This window comes from Dicentrarchus labrax, unplaced genomic scaffold, assembly GCF_905237075.1.
Source record: "Dicentrarchus labrax unplaced genomic scaffold, dlabrax2021, whole genome shotgun sequence".
Classification (NCBI taxonomy): Eukaryota; Metazoa; Chordata; class Actinopteri; family Moronidae; genus Dicentrarchus; species Dicentrarchus labrax.
The window spans coordinates 20,272,495-20,291,650 of NW_026136721.1; the positions used below are offsets into that span (position 1 = coordinate 20,272,495).

Here is a 19,156-nt window from a genome sequence, read left to right on the forward strand (position 1 = left end):
AGGTGTTGATTTAAGGTCATTCTTAAGCCATCGTTTGAAGTACTATTGTGCCATCAGTACTGATGGTCTCCTTGTGACTATTTGTTCCTTCATGATTCCTTCACCCTGGCAGTTAAGGGACCTGCTAATGTAAATCATAACTCATTTTCCATTTAGCATCTGGCAACCATTGGGAAGTTACACAGAACTAAATCAATTAACTTGATAACCACTGAATTTCTGATTCATCAGTCAATCAACAATATGTACTGACTCTAAAATAAATACATTACCAACCTTGTACTTCAAAGAATGAATGTAAAGCATTAATCAACTTTCAATCTAAAAAACTGACAACTGAGCTTCACAGAAATTGGAATTTAACAGAGCTGCTGCATTGCTGGGTTTGTGGTTTTGCTTGCTCCCCTGTAGTGCATTATGGGGGCTTGACTATGAGAAATTACAAACACTAACATTATAGCATTCATGCATGTTTTAAGTACTGGTATGCATGTACAGAAAAAAAAAAAAAAGTTAATGAATCAGGACTGAAGTTTAGTTTCTTTCACTGCTGTGTACGTGTGCTACAGTAAATCTACGTATCAGAATTTAATCTGCAGTTTTTTCCATCGTTATAATGAGGTAACATGCAGTATTCTGAACCAGAAGTTGGCCAACATCTTTGTTTTAGGCTGGTGGTGCACAAGGTTTAAGCACACCAAATCTTCAGTTCAGTTTGTACTTTAATATCCAGCCTTTTGACAATGACAATGTAAGGTGTACTCTGATGATGGCAAACTTGGTTTTTAAATACCTGATGAATCCCGTAGTTAAAAAGTACCGTAAGATGTCAAGAATTACAACACCAGTACAAACCTTCATGACTCACCTCCACGTACGTCAGGACAAACCAGCGTTGGATTTCAAGATGAATTTTATTACAACAGATTCATAAAACATTACAAAGGATGCATACAGGTACCCTCTTTGACCAGGAAATATTAAAAACAAACCTGAAATAAGAATAAAGCTAGAGACTGATGAGTCAGAATTTGTAACACTACTTAGTTGGAATCATTTTCATCACTGAGACCCTCACCAACCAAGGTTGGGGACGCAAGTCCAACAGCACTTAAGCATGCTGTGAGGGCCTCAATCAATTTACAAAAAAAACAAAAAAACAAAAAAACAAAATAAAATCAAAACAAATGTTTACAAGAGAAACTTGCCTTTGTAAGGAGTTGGTACGTTCATGTAACTCCAGCAGCTTCAAAAGAAATATGAATCATTTTAACACACTTCACTTCTATTAACCTGAGTGAAACCTAGGGGGGGGAAAAATATATCCTCACATGTAATCAAATAACAACAAAATAGTTTTCAGGAACTTATGTGGTGTTTTCCAATAAAGATGTTACATTTAATGTCCACGTGTTCTAACAAATAATGTTGGTCTTCGCCATCACTGGTCTTACTGCTCTTTGCTTGCAGCTAGGTTTGAAAATGGATGAGAGAAAGGTGTTAACTTCAAACCTAATGTGGTGGCTGCTTTGCTGCTTCAGTAGCGTCCAGCCGGAGACATGACGGGTGGCCTCATGCCCATGGGAGGGCCTCCCTGGTAAGAGGGAACCATAGGAGGACCCTGCCCATATGGAGGCATCCCTCCAGGCATGTAGCTTGGCATGCCCTGAGGAGGAGCCCCATACTGAGCTGCAGAGGACACAGGGAGAGCAGACTGTGTGTTAATGCTGCAATTGTAAACAGATTCAACAGGTGAGGTGAAAACTGTAGCTTGTATAAATTAATCTCAATCGATAAATGTGTATTTAATATCAAGTAATTAAAGAGAAATGTGACTAGCTTCAACAAGCCCTCTTTAAATAATGTCAGAAAACGCCTTCAATTTCACACACACACACACACACACACACACACACACACACACACACACACACACACACACACACACACACACACACACACACACACACACAGATTTGTACAAGGCGACTTCAAGATGTTTCACTCTTTTTTTAGGCCTAGAGAAGTACTTCCTTGTGTCAGTGCTGCAGCACCCTGGGCGGCTTAAGGAGCGGCAAAGTGTCCCATACGTTTTAGTTTTTATTGCACATTTTTATTATTGCAACGTTTCATCACATTAACAAAAAATTAGGCAACGTTTATAAAAGCTACACTTTGCTTCACATTGTCAGACATATCAAAGTTGAAGAATAAACAATAAATATAGAAATCACTATATTACCCCTGTTAAATATACACTTGTGTTGAAGGTACACAACATTTAGAAAGAATGAACGACTGTCTGTGCTCATAAAATGACAAATACTGCACTAAGAAATGCAGATGCATTAACCAAAAGGACCAAAAATCACAACACAGACCGATATCCTAACAAGCGTTTTCTTACCATGTATGGGATGCCTCATGCCAGGCTGCTGTGGTGGCATGCCTTGCTGTGGGGGCATTATGCTGCCTACAGCCGCCACTGGGGGAGCAGCCGCATGGGCCTGACCCGGCCTGGGTATAAGACGCTGGTAACGGGGCAACTGGGCCTTCATCTCCTCCTGTTGGCAGGCAGAACATACAAAGCAAACACTCAGACTAAAGAAACACTGTTATGCCCCTTACAGTACAAAGATAAAAACACAAAATGATGAGGAACTGGGTACCAATGTTGGCGTGCCCTGATTTCACATTGAGGACATTCAAGTTCAGAATCATCCTTAAACATAACCACAAGAGAGAAACTACTAAGAGTAAGGAAATACAATCTAACGGCTCCATTTTACACTTAGCACACATTCCATAAAAATATAATTTTATGATAGTGATATTCGATACATGATTGACTCTCAAATACTACACCAACCCATTCCTTTCTGTATGCACTATTATATGTATCAGTCATTACTTACTGTGAAAAGGGCAAAATAGAAAGCTCAAGCAACTTACCAGTGAGATATCCTCATCAGGGTGGATCAACTTACTAGTTGCACTCGTGGTGGTGAGGGTGGCAGGCTTATTGGTCACTGTGGCTGGGGGTTTGGCCACAGTGCTGCTAGAGGGGTTAGAAGAAACAGATGTGGAAGAGGAAGAGGAGACAGAGGGCTGGGTGTAGGCTGGGAATGTTGCTTTGGGCGGGTCGGAGGCGGCTGTACTGTGGACATTTGAAGCTGCAACTCCTGAAGTGCTCTGCTGGGCCTGTGCAAAGACACAATACAGGTAACTGACTGGGAAGAGTCCAAACTGATGCTTTCTTAAAAAACAAAAACCTTTTAGGACATAAAAGTCTATGGATTACACCTTTGCAACATTGCATAAATTATACAGAGAAATACAACCTCCCCCAACATTTAAGAATGTGCAGTTATTAAAGACTCAAAGTTACATTTTTATTCATGATTTGGTCACTCAGGAATCTAGTGAAATATTGGTAGCATTTAGATTATATATCAATTTGATTTGTGAATTACATTATCCCAATATACAATTACACCATTTATTTTTAACTGGGGTGTACATTTTAAATCTTAAAAACGTGTTAAATCCTTTGTATCCAGAATAGGGTTGCAAAGGGGCGGACATCTTCCAGTAAATTTCCAGAAACTTTCCATGGAAAGATAAGCTGAGGCATTTTGGAAATATTCGAATTTGGAAACTTGCATGGGAATTAATGGGAATTTAGGAGAATTAACTGGAAAATTTGGGTAATTCATACAATATTGAAATGTATTGTCTTTGTATTTGTACTCAGGTCAGATGATCAGCTGCTCCTGAGTGTGCCTAAAACTAAGCGGAAGCTAAGAGGGGAGCGTGCCTTTGCTGTGTCTGCTCCTAAATTATGGAATGATCTGCCTCTGCAAGTTAAACAGGCCTCTTCTCTCTGTTTTTTAAACCCGTCTTAAAACCCATCTCTTCTCTGTGGCCTTTGACACCTAGTAAGATGTCGACTTTATTTACTTGATTTCATTTCTTATTTTGATTGCTTTTTATTGCATGGCTATTATTTTTACTCATGTTTTATGTCTTTTCATTTTATTGTTGTATTTCATATCTAATTTTGCGCCTCATGTGAGCTGTCTTTTATTTATGATGTCTTATTTATTCTCCTGTACAGCACTTTGGTCAACTTTGGTTGTTTTAAAGTGCTTAACAAATAAAGTTGGATTGGATTACGTTGGTCATTTTAATGTCGATTTTAAATGCTCTTGTTTACATTGCTGCTTTAGTCCAGTCACCAATTTATGCATTGCACGGTGTTGCTGTGCGTGCAATACAATGTAAAGTTTTGTTTTCTAGCTGGTTTGCTAAATAGGCTAATGTAGCTAACAATAACACCAGCCTGCCACTGCCCCTGGTGGCTCGAGACGAACGCCACAGCACTTGTTGGCGAAAATGGCAAAATATTATTGAAATGTAAGACTTGCAATAATGGAATTACTTGAAATGTTAGTGTTTCTGTAGAAAAACATTATTTCACATTGAGCTTGTTTAGATGAGCCAGAAGCAATAACAAGACAGCTGCTGCACTGGTGGCGTCCATGTTCTTTCCGACTCGTAATGCCCAAAGACAAATGGAACGCTGTAAGTGGTACAAGCCAGGCAATTACGTCACGTTCTCGCAGCAGAACAACTCTGGCGGGGGATTTACGAGACAAATGGATAGCACCATAAGTAGTAGCCCAAACCATTGACCTTTAGCTTAACATATGATGGTAGCTTGCATGCTCTCTTTGATTTACTATGGCTATGGTTATATGCGTACAATACAATTAACCCAAATAGGTTAATAGCAATGGGTTATGTATTAAAAATATCCAGTTTATTCCCATTAATTCCCATATATTCCCATTAATTCCCATATATTCCCATGGAAAGTTTCCAACTTTGAAAATTCCCGGAACTTTGCAACCCTAATCTAGAATAGTAAATTAATTATTGGATGAAACTCAAAAGAGTACAGCACAGTACTAATCAACAGACAAAGAATTCAGATTGTGGAAAATGAAAAAGTGTTTCTGAATTCATGCTTAAGGGGTTAGGAGGGGTGGATGATGCAAAATAAGAGCCATGTAAATCCATTGCTATGCCTCATTCTCTGTTAATTAAAGCACATGCACAACGATAAAGCTCACAGACACAGCTATTGTCACGGATAATTATCCTCTGACACAAACATTGTGGCCAACGTGCTCACTTTGATGTACAAGTAGGCTTACAAGGCAAATGCTGTCAGTAATGAGCCTAGTTTACAACAAAATTTACAGGCAGAGTTAATAAATAAGCAACATGCAGCTGCCACAGTCCAAGTCAAAGTCCTGACTGTGAGCATACTTGTGGCGTGTTAGGAAAGGGAGGCTGGGAGGAGACAGACTGAAGGTCTGCAGGTGGAGAGGAAACAGCTGCTGTGCTGCTATGAACACCAGAGCCCATCTGCAGCATGGTGGAAAGGAGATCACAGCATTGGCATGTAACATGTCCACATAATCTAAATTCAACTATGAGAACAAACCTTACTATATAATAGTGACACTGATTTAAAAAATAAATAAACAAATGAAATGGGGAGTGAAAGACAGAAAAAAGGGGTACAGCTGACTATAGGAAATACGGGAAACGGAACATCCGAAATGAATGATTTGGGAAATAAAACGTGTATTATAGAGTGCTTTGTTGGTAAGAAACCATATAGAAGGATAAAATGCAGACAACTATCTACCTTGAATAAGGGGACAGGCTTACAGAAACATTGGCCGGTACCCACCTGTGCTGCACTGGGGAAGAGGGGTTTGGTGACGGCGGGCTGGGCCGCTGGTGCTACCGGTCGACTGGGCATCGCTCCTGCTGCGGGGGCTGGGGCCATGTGGGGCATCCCTGGCCTTGGAGCCATGTGAGGTGGCATTCCTGAACAATCAAACAAAAAAAAGGTCCAATAATCCTTCTTACATCATTACAATAAAAACATGAAGAGGCAAAATAAGCAAGCAGAGTGCACAGAAGGATCATGACCAATTTTTCAGTCAACTTACATCAAATGGATATTAAAGTGTCTAACAACTCACCGGGGGGTAAACCGGGCATGCCTGGCATCATGGGAGGCATCATTCCGCCCATTGGCATCATGCTGCAAAAAGGCAATGTATGATAATGATGATTAGGAGTCACTATCTAATTTATATATGAAAACAACAGAAATTAGCCTTGAATCTGATATGGTATCATTCAACACAGTCAACGAGAGTACTCTTACCCTGGTGGCATTCCATGCATGGCAGGAGGCATGCCGTGCATCATGGGAGGAACGCCCGGCATAATTGGAGGCATTCCTGTAACAATGAGCCAGAAGAAATGTTTTGTTTACCAGTAACTCAACACTAAATCACCCAAAACAGGAAGCTACACACCTAGGCAACTGAACATATAACAAAACAACCTATACAGCCTTTTCCTGCTATATCTAGACAGTTTCTTGTACCAAGTTTTGCTACATTGTTATCAGATAGCAGGTCAGAACCTACTGGCACTATGGACGCTTCACAGCAACAGCAGTGTGTGGTTCAGGTATATAACTATGTATTTGAAGCCATAGATTAGGACTAAAACAGAGATGTGATTAAGACATGCTCAAAAACAGAAAAGCTGACAACTATACTACCTCAGGGCTCCAGACTAACGTTTTGCATTGGTTGCACTGGTGCGCCTAACTTTTTTTTTTTTGGTGCACCAGCACAAAATGTAGGTGCACCCAAATTTTTCATTGCGTCGCCTTTAACGCCATAAGGTCACCTTTTTAATTACTCTCCATAACTTTCAAATAATGTGAATGATTTTTAAACAAGAATAAGGTGTAGAGAAATGCTTTTTATGCTCTTGCTCTTTATTTGAAGCACAATTATATAAAAATAGAAAAATAAAGTGTTTAAAGTGCTTCACTGAAATTGAAACTAAATTTCAAACTAAAACACTAAGCAAAATAAAACATTTCCAAATAAAAGTTTGATATGAAACGTTGTTGACCCGCTCCCGAATGCACTATTTCCGGCCACATTCTGACAGCACTCCTGACAGTACACGCAGTGCATTGCGTTACGTCCTTTGTTGTACCTCAGCCAGGGAAATTGTTTCAGCCAGTCCTGTCTGAAGGAATATATTTTGACCTTTTTAATTTGGGTCTCGGAGCCGGGCTCTATCCCAGACTCAGTTGTTTCCTGCTCTGGTTCCGAGTCTGATGCTGTCGCCGAAGGACCAGGGCTCGGCAATTTTTAAACACACACAATTTAGTGAACAGGACCACAGCCAATCAAAGGCAAAGACCCGCCCAAGCTCTGTCTCTTATTGGTTTAGGACACAATATCATCCTACCATGAGTGTGTGAGTTCGGTCACACGAGAACACAGAGATGATGCGCTTGCGAAATTTTATTTTATGTTTTCACCCGGGCAGCGCCAGGTGCACAAGTGCGACCTTGAAAAATTATTAGTCGCACACTTAAAAATTTTGGTCGCATAATTCTGGAGCCCTGTACCTAATTATCAGATGTGGAACCAGGTCATGGTTTTGCACATGGTTGTCACATTCAAAAGATCAATGTCCCATAATTTACAACTCTAATCCTACAGTAACACATCCATCTGTATCCTCCTCAAATGTCTTTACAGATATTTTGAAGACACAAAATAAGTCCTGCCATTAATTTACAAGTTCTTTCGGAGTGCCTGACAGAGTGAGCGAAGATTCTTCATATTTGAGCTTTGAACGAGTATAATGGTCTAACTCAAAGTGAACGTATGAGCATTTTGTTAAGTTGAGTCAGTATTAATTCCCAACGTATAGCGTGAGATCCTTGCCTTGATATCCTCCAGGGTGCATCCCAGGTGCACCAGCCACAGGAGGCATCCCAAGCTGGGCCATTGGAGCAGCGTAGCTTGCCTGGGGCTGGACTCCAGCAACCTGCTGCGCTGAGGGTCCTGCTTCATCATCGTCATCGTCGTCATCATCAGAGTCGTCCTGATTGTTTGATTTCTTTTTTTGACTCTCTGAAAGCAGAAAGGTGATGGTCATACTTAAGGTAATGCTGAATGTTAATTAACCCAGCTTCTACTAAATAAATAAATAGTGGATTGGTTTTAATGTAAGCACACAGTCTTTTAGAAATAAAGTTATAGAATATACAATTAACCAAGATGGGATACCCTAAAATGTACAGTGCACTGTAAGCACCGTGCTCCACTGGCTCTCATTACATAATGCTACTTCCCAGGAAACTCCCTTCACCTTACAGCAATACCATTGGAAAATATTTAATTCTGTCATCTAAGCAAAGCATATACAAAGATACAATCATTGTGCTTTTACTCAAATTGCCAAGAAGAGTTCATGGAAATGTACAAACCTTGTGATTTCTGTTCTAACGTTCGCCTTCTTTCCTGCATGTCTTTCTCTGGAATGCCCTCCATACCATAGATCTCAAGTTCGATGTCTGTTCTTCCAGGAATTGCATTCGGTACACTGTCGATTGTCTCTTTGTGTACCTGAAACACATTCAAAGTGAGCAAGTGCAAACTGTCCTACTAAGCAAAGTATGTTCAGTATGCACTCTGTTGTTTCCAGTAAAACTCAGGAAGTAAAGCAGAACAAGGAACCCACCTGCATGCAATGAATAGCCAAGCCTGGACCAGTGTACAACTTCTTGTGGCAAATATGGCATTTAAAATGCTTAGCCTTCTGATGCTGAATGAGGATCTTTTCATCATCAAAGTCTCGATTACAGTACCTTTAGTAAGGAGTTAAGGATTATGTTGGAAACAGGAGAAAAACACAAAATAAATACACCACGCAACACTCAAGTTCACCACGGCAGAGAATCACATGAAAATAACCAAAACAACACTATTGTTGTTGACTAGCTCTGTGGCGTAGTCTCCATCCCAATGTAGATCAACGACTGGGCAGCACAAGCTGTAAGGTTACACAACAACACGGGGGGGAAAAAAACAACGATTAATTCCCCTTGACGCTGGATGCACTAATAGTCAGTGTACGGCTCACAGGTTATCTAACGATAGCGAACATCGGAACGGAGCTAGCTCAGTTGTCAGCTTCCTCTAAGCAATCCCGTGAACTCAACGCAATCTACTATTGAGTAACAGGTTATAGGTACTAGACTGCAAATGTTTTACATATTTCACATACAGACTGGATAAAATTGATGATTTACTAGCCTCCAATGACCCAATTGTTAAGCTAACGTTAGCCTATAAGCCGAAAGAAGACCTCACGGTGAGGCTAGCTCAGGCCTTCCTTTTGTCAAGCTAACGTGTAGCATCTAGCCTTTCTACGTCGGCATTTCGTCATTCAGTCACAAGGATACCAGCACCATGGCTTCATCTGCTTCTTCTTCTTTCGTCCCATTTTGAAGGAATACTGAAAAAGAGGTCTCACAACGCAAAACACTAGTCTTATTATCTTTTTGACAACAGCATGCTGTAGTCCCGTGACAACGCCGAAAATGGCGCTTAGCTGGAGGAAGTTGTAGTGGACACAGCAGGAGTGTCGCTTACGCAGAGCGCTGACGTCATGCCGCAGACACGCCCCCATAGGTTTAGAGACGTGATAAGATATAGATAGATAGATAGATAGATAGATAGATAGATAGATAGATAGATAGATAGATAGATAGATAGATAGATTTTATTAATCCTCGAAGGGAAAGTGGGTCGTCATAGCAGCCAGGTACATTAAAATAAAATAAAATACAACAATAGAATAAAATACTTAGAAAAGATAAAAAATATAAATAGGTAGGTAAGGTGCAAAGAGTTGTAGTTGCAAGATGGTGGTAATAGTAATGATGATATGATGGTAGTGTTATTGTTATTACAGTATATAATGATGATAATATTTATAATAATATAATAATAATATGTATATATAATATGATGACTGAACAGATATACATGTATACACATAGATATTATACAGTAATATTGATATAATGTAAACATGTGTCATATATTCAGCCTGTGCAAGGTGTGCATACATACATACTGTAATATATATACACAATATCTATATAATGATTATATTATTATGATCATAATATCATCAGAATCAGAATCAGAATCAGAATTGTTTATTGCCAAGTAGGTTTTTACACCTTCGAGGAATGTGACTTGGTTTGTGGTGCATAAAAAATACAAATATACATATACAAATCACACAAAAATCACACAGAAAACCAACGTACTTTTAAAATATAAATAAATAAGCTAAGAAAGAAAGAAAACTGTGCAGAAGACGGGAGGGCATTAATGAATTGCATATATAGAGGGAGGGTAAAGAGTCAGTGTCAAAGGGGGTTCCGGGCTTTGTTAATGAGGCCAGCTGCAGATGGAAAGAAACTGTTTTAGTGGCGTGAGGTTTTGGTCCTGATGGACCACAGCCTCCTGCCAGAGGGAAGTGTTACAAAGAGTTATCATATTATAAAACCACCATAATATAATACCACCAGGCCAGGTTAGATCTCTTCACAGAGTTTCTATTATTACATTATTGGTTTTCCTACAGGCTTCTAATTGTGGGCCCCCACTCCAGTACAGGTGTACATTCAATATATAGGAAACACTTCATGACATAAAAACATCCGTCTAAAAAGAAAGCATGTTCAAATAAAAGAGTTTAAAAAAAAAGAGAGATAACTATATATATCTATATAACTTTACTGGACTTAATACAATTTTAATAAAATTTTCACTCTACTGTCTTTGTTCTTGTTTTATGTATTATTTATTCTTATTGTGTAAACGCACTGGAGAAACCCAAAAATAAACCCCAGTATATTTAATATTGTATATAGAGAGAATAGCGATACATTCTACCTTGTTTTTCTAGAATATCATACCTCATATTTTATATCATATGATTACATAAAAGGCCAAAAACAGCAAAACAAATGTGCGATTACTAATGAACGGTGTGTGTTAAGTGCCTGCAAGGTGGCTAAGCTGCAGTCACTGTGGACTTTACTACAGCATGTCCTGTCAAACGTCACTGTGTTAAACGGTAGCTCTCAATTAGATTAGGCCTATATCGTTTCTGGCTTCCCTAAAGCATGTCATCGGATATTCAAGGTATGAATTGCAAATGATCCGTTTAATCAGGTACAAAGAGATGTTTAACACCGCCCGGCAACTTGGTGGCCTTGTTTACTTATCTCTCTGGCAGGGTTGACGCTGCGCTGTTTCACTCCAGCTATCTATCTCTACACCTTTCCGGGCACTGTGTGGGTGGTGAGTCCAATAGCAGTGGGGGTGCTGTCTGACCTCGCAAGATCTCTTTGCACATACATACTGTTGCAACTTGTTATGTCGTCAGTGTCCGCTTGATGGAGACAACGTTGCAGGAATGGAAACTGGGTCTTGTGCCTTGGTATCACAGCTACGTTTGGCATCGAATCTGTGATTTGACTTTTACATTCTGTACAAAATTACATAAGGCAAACCTTTTTCTGCTTATTATTTTATTTTTATTTTTTTCAGGTTTGGGCTGGGCTGCAGGCAGGCTGTCTGAGGGGCAGGGGCGAACAAAATAAAAAGGGCACCAGCTACATGAGGTAGGGCACCAGTGCACAGAAAGTCGTGATGCATTTATGGTGAAACAGTCCCAGTCCCTTTCTAGCATGTAGGGAAGCATGTATAGCTCTGCATCATGATTTCTTTTCATTTTCAGTGCGCCCATTAGTGCACTGCATCATGTTTTCTCCTCTGGAAGGGCACCACAGAGGGCCCTTTATCATGTATCAGCACATTGGGCCAACTTAGAGGGTACTTTATCTACCACAGGGGAATCCAAGTGGGAACTTTTACTGCCTTTCCCCCCCAAACATAGGCAATAGTGCCTTTGGGTACTTTGATAAATTATGTCAACAACCTCGCTAATGAGGCTGTATTGGAACACATCCCCGGCAGCCATGGATAGTGGAGATTGTATATTTACTTATAGTTATAGAATGAGACATTTAAAGTCACATATTGGTGTAACATACTTTTGGCCATATAGTGTCATAAAACGAGATTAGCCAAGGCACAGTCCAGTGTTCACTGATCAACCACCACTTAATGTCAAAAATAGTAAGAGCAAAAATAATTGTATTCTTACTGACTATATTAATTCCACACATGTGCATAAACACACATAAAATACACTGCATAAATTACACACAAATCACAGGCTGACAGAATAAGATGACAAAATGGATGAGTAGTACACCGACAATGCCACTTTCACACCATAATCTAGCTAGAAGCATTGGTAATAATTATTCATCAGAGTAGAATCTGTCAATTTATGTCCCGCTTCTTCCGTGTACCTGAAAAGATGTGAAGTGCATATTAAAACAGGGCCAAATTGTAACAAGTGTTGCTCTCAGGAGGCAGCATAGAGGCAGAGACACTACAAATGCATTCAGACAGATTTTCTTTCCCCACAGCTTCACTTGCCTTCTCTTTCTCACCAAGGTGAATGATTTCCTCCGAAATTGGAGATTTATGAAGGGGAAACACAAGTGAAGCGGCTTTCCTTGGCCGCCTAATGAATTTTTCATTGTATGCCTTCAAAACCACTACTCTCCATATGGTTGTACCGGCTAGACAGAGAGGATGTTCACTGACAGCTTAAAGGATCCTCCTCTGAATGAATTATGGCTGATTCTGGTAAGCTTGAACATTTCACTGATCACTTTGACGTGTACTTTGGGTTTGGAGTTTGAAGCTAATCTAGTTTAAAGGCTGCAGACCTGCTTGGTTTGAGCACTTTTTTTTGCACAATGGGGGGTAATTCCTGTCTCTGAATCTTGAATAAAACTGGTGTACGTATGAGAGAGCATGTGCGAACACAATGAGGTTTTTGAGCCAGACAAGTGGACTTATTATGCTTGAAAACCTTCATTCACATGCACAGAAACATGCATTTGTAACCACTCACACAAGAAAAATGACCAGCACACTTAGCACATTCTGTTTTTTTCCTCGAATTTCTTCTTGCTAAAAAGCTAAATCACATGAAAAGTACTGTTGCCTGTATATAGGGCAGTCAGATTAACCAAAGTACAGATAAATAGACATTAATGAGACAACATAAAAGAGGACAAAAATCAAAAGAAATCATATTTTGTTTCTGTATAAAACTGTTTAATGTACTCAAGTATGTACATATCAAATCTACAAAATATGCACAATGTTAAAATATTATCAGCGATTTACCCCTCACTCATTTTTGTGTCATAGCCCTTATTATGTACAACCCCAGACCATCTTTAACCAATTTTTAAATAGAATACATACAGGATATAGCTAACATATCACAATGCAGACCGACCAAACAATTTACACAACATACCAATATCATCAAGTAAAAAAGAAATCAACAGCAAATGCATGTTAAAATATTAAGCTGTATATAATTACATCATAATAATGTTTGTGCGAAGCAGTTACCAGTGTAACATGAGGTTAAAGTACAGTACAGTTTGAGACTTACAGCTCAGGGCTGGGGTCATTTTCTGTCCTGGTTCGATCAATTAACAATTTCTTTTGTGACTAATGAGAGAGCATTGATTTATTTCTTGCCCCCATTGCCTCCTGATGTGAGAGTGAGACAACCCCAGCCCGGATGTAGTCGAGGTCAGGCATGTGTCCTCTTCTATGCTTGGTAATAGAAAAAAAAATCTAGACTTATTCAGAATGGCCCAGCTGTCCTCATTAGTGAACTTTTTTCTTAGTTTAATCCCACTGTTCTTAATTTACCAACTCACCAATCAATAAATAAAAGTCACTCCATTGCAATTTTCACCCATCGCAAAATCTCTGCAAATGCCCTGAGAGGACAAAAGAAAATACAAGAATTTGACTGCAACTCTGGGTTGTCCCAAGGGTGTCAGTGAGAGATTCTTTAAAGATCATGAACATTTTCTGTTACATTCGACTGACTCCTTACACACAAAATTAGATTTCATCTTTTTTACACAAAAGTAATTCTTGTAAGGGGACGTGCTCTTCCCCTGGTGCGCATAGCAATGTTTTGGCATCATTTTTGAAAGCTTAAAGTCTGAATGGCACTTCTGCTTCTTTTTTATATGTACACACAATGGTACAATTGTCACACACACAAAAAGTAGAAGACACAATTTTGAGGTTCAAACGAAGCTGAACACAAATTAATCCTTCTCTGGGGAAGTGCCAAATGCTGAAGGCAACACTGAATAGTAACCCACACTTTCCCTCAAAGGTAAATTCATAACAACTATTGAAGGTGGCTGTAGACTATATACTCCATGTTCTCTCTATATCCTGCTGTCTGCTTAATCTAAACCTCTCATGCGTATGAGCTGCTTGCAACGATGACAAAACACCAACTAAGCCTAAATTCTCATATGACCTTGCTCTTCATTAACGGATGATGAGGGTGCAGACAGATTACAGGATTTTTAGGAACTTCTCTGCCTGAAAATGGTTTGTACTGCAGGGTTTTACTGCTGTCACCCTACACAAGAGGCAACTGTGCAGAAATACTTTCATCAGTCTGACGTCTCTGTGAGAAGGCACCGTTGGATTGAAGAGGAAGAGGCAGAGAAGGCTAAGCCATGTGGACAGGACTGCTCCTGCTTGTTCCTGTTGTGTTAGATCCGAGGCTTCTCATTTGTCAACACAAGTGTTGCCAACAAACATCTCACTGGCTGATACTCTTGAGACAAACGTCCAGCAGAAATGTAGACAAAGGGCAGATGGAGGTTAGCTTGCATGGTAAGCGGGAATGATGGTAAGGCTTAACCCGAAAAAGGTAGCAGGTGGGCTGAGAAAGGTATGATGGGAGCGGCAGCAAGGGCTGATGCATGTCAGGTTCCTCCCTGCATCAGAGCACTGGATGCAGGAGGATAGTGGCTGTCAGACAACTCTGATCACCCTGCGATGAAGCTCCGAATATGGGGGCTGAGTTGACTCACCCAGCCAGGCGGTCAAGCATCTACCGATGGAGGAACAAAGGGGATACAGTGTCTTGCCTGCCTCCATTAAGCAAGTCACGGTGGCGGAGGCAGTCGCACGTCGAGCAAGCTGTACGCAAAGATGTTCCAGAAGACAGCACAGAGCACAAACAAGGTATAGACACAGAAGAAGATCCAAAACAGGGACTGCTCCTGGAGGCGCTGCTCGTAGTTTTGGAGGACCACCACACCCAGCGTCAGACCAACCACCACCCCTCCTAGGTGAGCCACGAAGCTGGGATTGGGGCACGGAGGGAAGGCCGGAGGGTAGAACCGCAGCCACACCGCCCGACCAAACTCCACACTCACTGTAACCAGACAGCGGGACAGAGAAAAAACATATATTATCAAGGTGTAAGTATGGACCTGACAACTACTGCACTTATCAAAATGTAATAAAGCAATATCTGCCATAAAGTAGAAGAACTACAGTTAACAACAACTGGGCCATAGAGCCCATGACAACAAAGAAGATTTTACAGGATCGGTAATACAGCATCCCTTTAGTGTTTCCATGCTGGGCTGCAGTGGAAGGATAGTAACAGAAGGAGGGAATTTTGTACAAACTATATAGCCCATTATGAAGGGACCCTTTAATTGCCAGTATGGAATGATTACATCAAACTGTATTCATGTTCATATGGGCACCTGAGTATTAAAGACAGATTTGAATTATTGTAAACCTATCCATAAATCCAGTGGAGAAATAGTTTTGTCTGAGCAGATCTTTTAACAGAATAAAAAATCAATAAAATGACTAAATCCAAACAAGGCTGAAAAGGATAAGGTTTGCGCTGATAAAAGCTTTTCATATTCCTGAAATTCCTGGCTCAAAGCCACATCTCTACTGAACAATATGGGTCAAGAAGAACACATCTTGTGGTTAGGATACAGACTAACAGACTAGCCAACTAAATGATCTCAACTAAAATAAAACTGGGGAGGTTCCCACTAGACATTATAGTCCTTTTAATATTACATTACATTGTCAGTAAGCAACCCACAATTTTACTTGACTTTGTGCCCTGCAGCACTTTGTATCTGTAATCGAGGAGGCAAGTGACGTACAAAAGGTGCCAGAAACAGTAATAATAATCATCTCCTCCACAAACATGTATTCACAGCAGGTAAAGAATCATTTCTAACCCACAATAGCATTAATATTTTATTCTTCTTCAGTTCTTTGGGAGAAAAATCTCCAGGCCTGCAATCTGCCTTGCAAATATGTCACATAAAAAATGAATAGGGTTGAACTTTGTATCGCCACGCTCAGTGAGTCTGCATAGTTAGAAATCCTCTATATGCTGGAGGTACACTCCCAAAAAGTATTATATTGTTGCCTTTGGAGCAAAATCATATTTCTCTAATAAGGGACATTTGCTGTGAGATTAAATTCTGGAGATGTTATAGTATCACAAGCAGATTAAACTGAGGTTAAAGAGGAATGTGGCATCTTTATTCAGACTTACTGCAAACCAGAGCCATGGCCATCCGGAATAACTTGAACTGACACTTCATTCCCGACCAATTCTACAGAAAGAGAGAGGAAGAGAGGATGGAGAATTCATAAGGACATTTTCTACAAGTTCTGACGATTAAGACAAAACAAACTGTGCTAGAAAGTCACATCCTCCTCAGACACATACACACACATGCTGACATGAAATGACATGAGATCTCGCACTTTGTCTCAATTCACGACAATTTTGAAAAGCCCCAGAGACATTCTGACCCCCAATCTGTTCTTGCTGTGTTAGATAATATGATTTCAGCTGGGGAGGAGGAGGACAAACTCCTCCACCCTGACCCCAAGAATGCTATGAGGATCTGGCGGGGTACATATTAGTACCCTATTAATAGAGGTTCACCTGAGTGCCTTCTGCTTGATGACCCACAGGATGAGGAGTTTAGACTGAATAGAGCAGATATAGATGTCAGAATGCAGAGAGATGGGATTTTGTCACATGTGGACATAAACTTGTGCACACACTTAGTGGTCTTTGGGAAAAAGACAAACTGATAGTGACTGTGAAGAATGTATGGCATCTGTAGCTGGAGCAGCACCTGCTGGGCCCCAAAGTAGCTGCTTTGATGCTGTGGCACTGCGCTACAGTGACAGGACAACTCAGTGATGTGATAATCATCTACACACACACACACACACACACACACACACACACACACACACACACACACACACACACACACACAAAAACTTACCATTACTACATTGGCCAAATGTGCTGAGACCAGAGCGTATACACCACCAGATGATCCGACCACTGGAGCCGTCATATCGGTGACAGAAACTGCCAGAGATCCTGTAGTAATGATAAAGGAACTTGATTTCAGTAAATAAACACATGAGGTCATTGTTGTATTAACTAAACATTAAAAATGCAACAAGATATCCAGGAAGGGGAACTATCAAGTTAGTTAAAAATACACGTTTTCAAATGTATCATGACTACAGTCAAAAACCGTCATGGTCTCAATGTTTTTAGCAACTCGAATGGATGTTCTCTATCACTGGTTTGGTTTGTATTTCGAAATATAAACCAAATTTGAAATCGTGACCAGGGGGTTGTAGGGGGAAACAAGAGGAAACAAATGTACATACTGAGGGTATTAGAGTTTTATGTAGTTAAGATAAAATAAAATCAGATATATTTGATCAGATGGTTCCAGGTTCATTCTGGACCTTGGAAACAGCAACTGAGAAAACCATCTCTGTCCAAGGTCAAGAATTAACTTTAGAATCAGTAATAATTGATATTTGGGAAGCACCAACAAGCTGCAAACATAGCAAAAACAAGTACATTTTACTGTAAGTTGATACTTGATAATAAACAGTTGCCTATTGCCTACACATCCAGCAGATACAGAGCAACATTGGCATTCATTTGGAGTTGTGTTCCTGCCCACCTAATTCCAATATTCACTCCCCTTTTAGATCTGTTTTTGGTCCCCACTAACTCCTGAGGCACATATCTGGATCTTAACCCGCTTAATTCTCTACTATGTTCATCAGCAAAGTGCTAATTTTGTCTGTCTGCTGTTTGGTGATGTACAGGTAGTGTACAGCGGGGTTTAGCTGACCTTTTTTTTGCTAAAAACATCTGCTAGCTGCTGAAGATGACACCATGAGAGTGGTGAGACTGAACCAACACAGTAAAGTTGATGGCAAAAATCTAAACAATGAGCTGGAGGATGATAAAGTAAACTGAGGAGTCTGCGTACCACATTTCACATAAAAGTACTCATTGGATCCACTGTTACTATGAAAATATTGATTATATGGAAAGATATATTTTGTGCATATCTTCTGTAATGTGGTACAGTGCTAAAGGATATAATACTTTGTTTGTTTGTTTGTTTGTTTGTTTGAAATATGTCTCATGCTACAATCATGAGTCTAAACTTCCACTATTTAGGAGGAAATTTGTTTTGTTTCCCTTAGAGGATCATATTGGCAGACACTGTGACTAACTGGCTAATTTAAACTGTTTTTGTACAAACTGTGACCATTTGTGCACTGAAAACATCTATTCTGAATGGCATAAAGGCTGCTTTGCTACTCGCTATTTACCGTGGGTGTATTATAAATAGGCCTTCATGAATAGAAGCCTGCTCATACTGTACCAGCACACGCTGTGATTTTATGTAAAACAAATGCATTCATACAAACTGGGCTGCTGCTAACAGGGAATTGCTCTCTTTAGCACCTTGGTACCAATTCATCGCGTGCACAAAAGATCCAATCAAGCATTTCTATTTATTTCTATTCAAGCATTCAAAAGTTTAAATATGAGGACATTCAGAGACAGAGTCCCCAGAGTAAATGTGTTCTCACTGCAGTCTGTGTGCAAGGCACAGGATACAAGAAAAAAGGAGATAGAAATAAGCTTAGCTGGACTACTAAATTACTCAAACACAAACTCTCTCTCGTTTTTTGCTCATTATTCTTTATTTTTTTCATTCTTTCTCGCTCTTTCCCTCCACTGTGCATACACTCCATCAACTCTTCATTTCACAGTTTGTCTTTTCCTTCTCTTGTCTCCATGGCACTGACCTATGTACATTATTGATGCTAAGTATATGAGACACAACTGCCCACGC

General features: G+C 40.0%; 2 protein-coding genes across 8 annotated transcripts in view; both read right to left on the reverse strand.

Annotated features, from left to right (window-relative positions):
- Positions 1–895: 895 nt before the first annotated feature.
- Positions 896–9,540, reverse strand: znf207b (zinc finger protein 207, b). Of its 2 annotated transcripts, XM_051384469.1 has the most exons (11): positions 9,371–9,540; positions 8,647–8,773; positions 8,393–8,531; positions 7,848–8,036; positions 6,251–6,326; positions 6,063–6,124; positions 5,765–5,904; positions 5,335–5,433; positions 2,953–3,201; positions 2,408–2,564; positions 896–1,689 (listed from the first exon to the last, which is right to left on the reverse strand). In XM_051384469.1, exons 1-11 carry the CDS (start codon positions 9,409–9,411, stop codon positions 1,538–1,540), a joined length of 1,431 nt encoding a protein of 476 aa, XP_051240429.1. In that variant the 5' UTR covers positions 9,412–9,540; the 3' UTR covers positions 896–1,537. The 2 variants fall into 2 exon arrangements, with proteins under 2 accessions (XP_051240429.1, XP_051240430.1); XM_051384470.1 differs by lacking the exon at positions 5,335–5,433 and having other exon boundaries at positions 9,371–9,539.
- A 3,625-nt stretch (positions 9,541–13,165) lies between these two features.
- rhbdl3 (rhomboid, veinlet-like 3 (Drosophila)) overlaps positions 13,166–19,156 on the reverse strand; it is a 56,569-nt gene continuing 50,578 nt past the window's right edge. For all 6 annotated transcript variants that reach the window (XM_051385319.1, XM_051385320.1, XM_051385324.1 and 3 more), the window contains 3 exons: positions 17,258–17,358; positions 16,507–16,567; positions 13,166–15,345 (listed from right to left, as the gene is read on the reverse strand). In XM_051385319.1, coding sequence (XP_051241279.1) covers positions 15,074–15,345; positions 16,507–16,567; positions 17,258–17,358 — 434 coding nt within the window. In that variant the 3' untranslated portion in view covers positions 13,166–15,073. The remainder of the gene's footprint in view (positions 15,346–16,506; positions 16,568–17,257; positions 17,359–19,156) is intronic.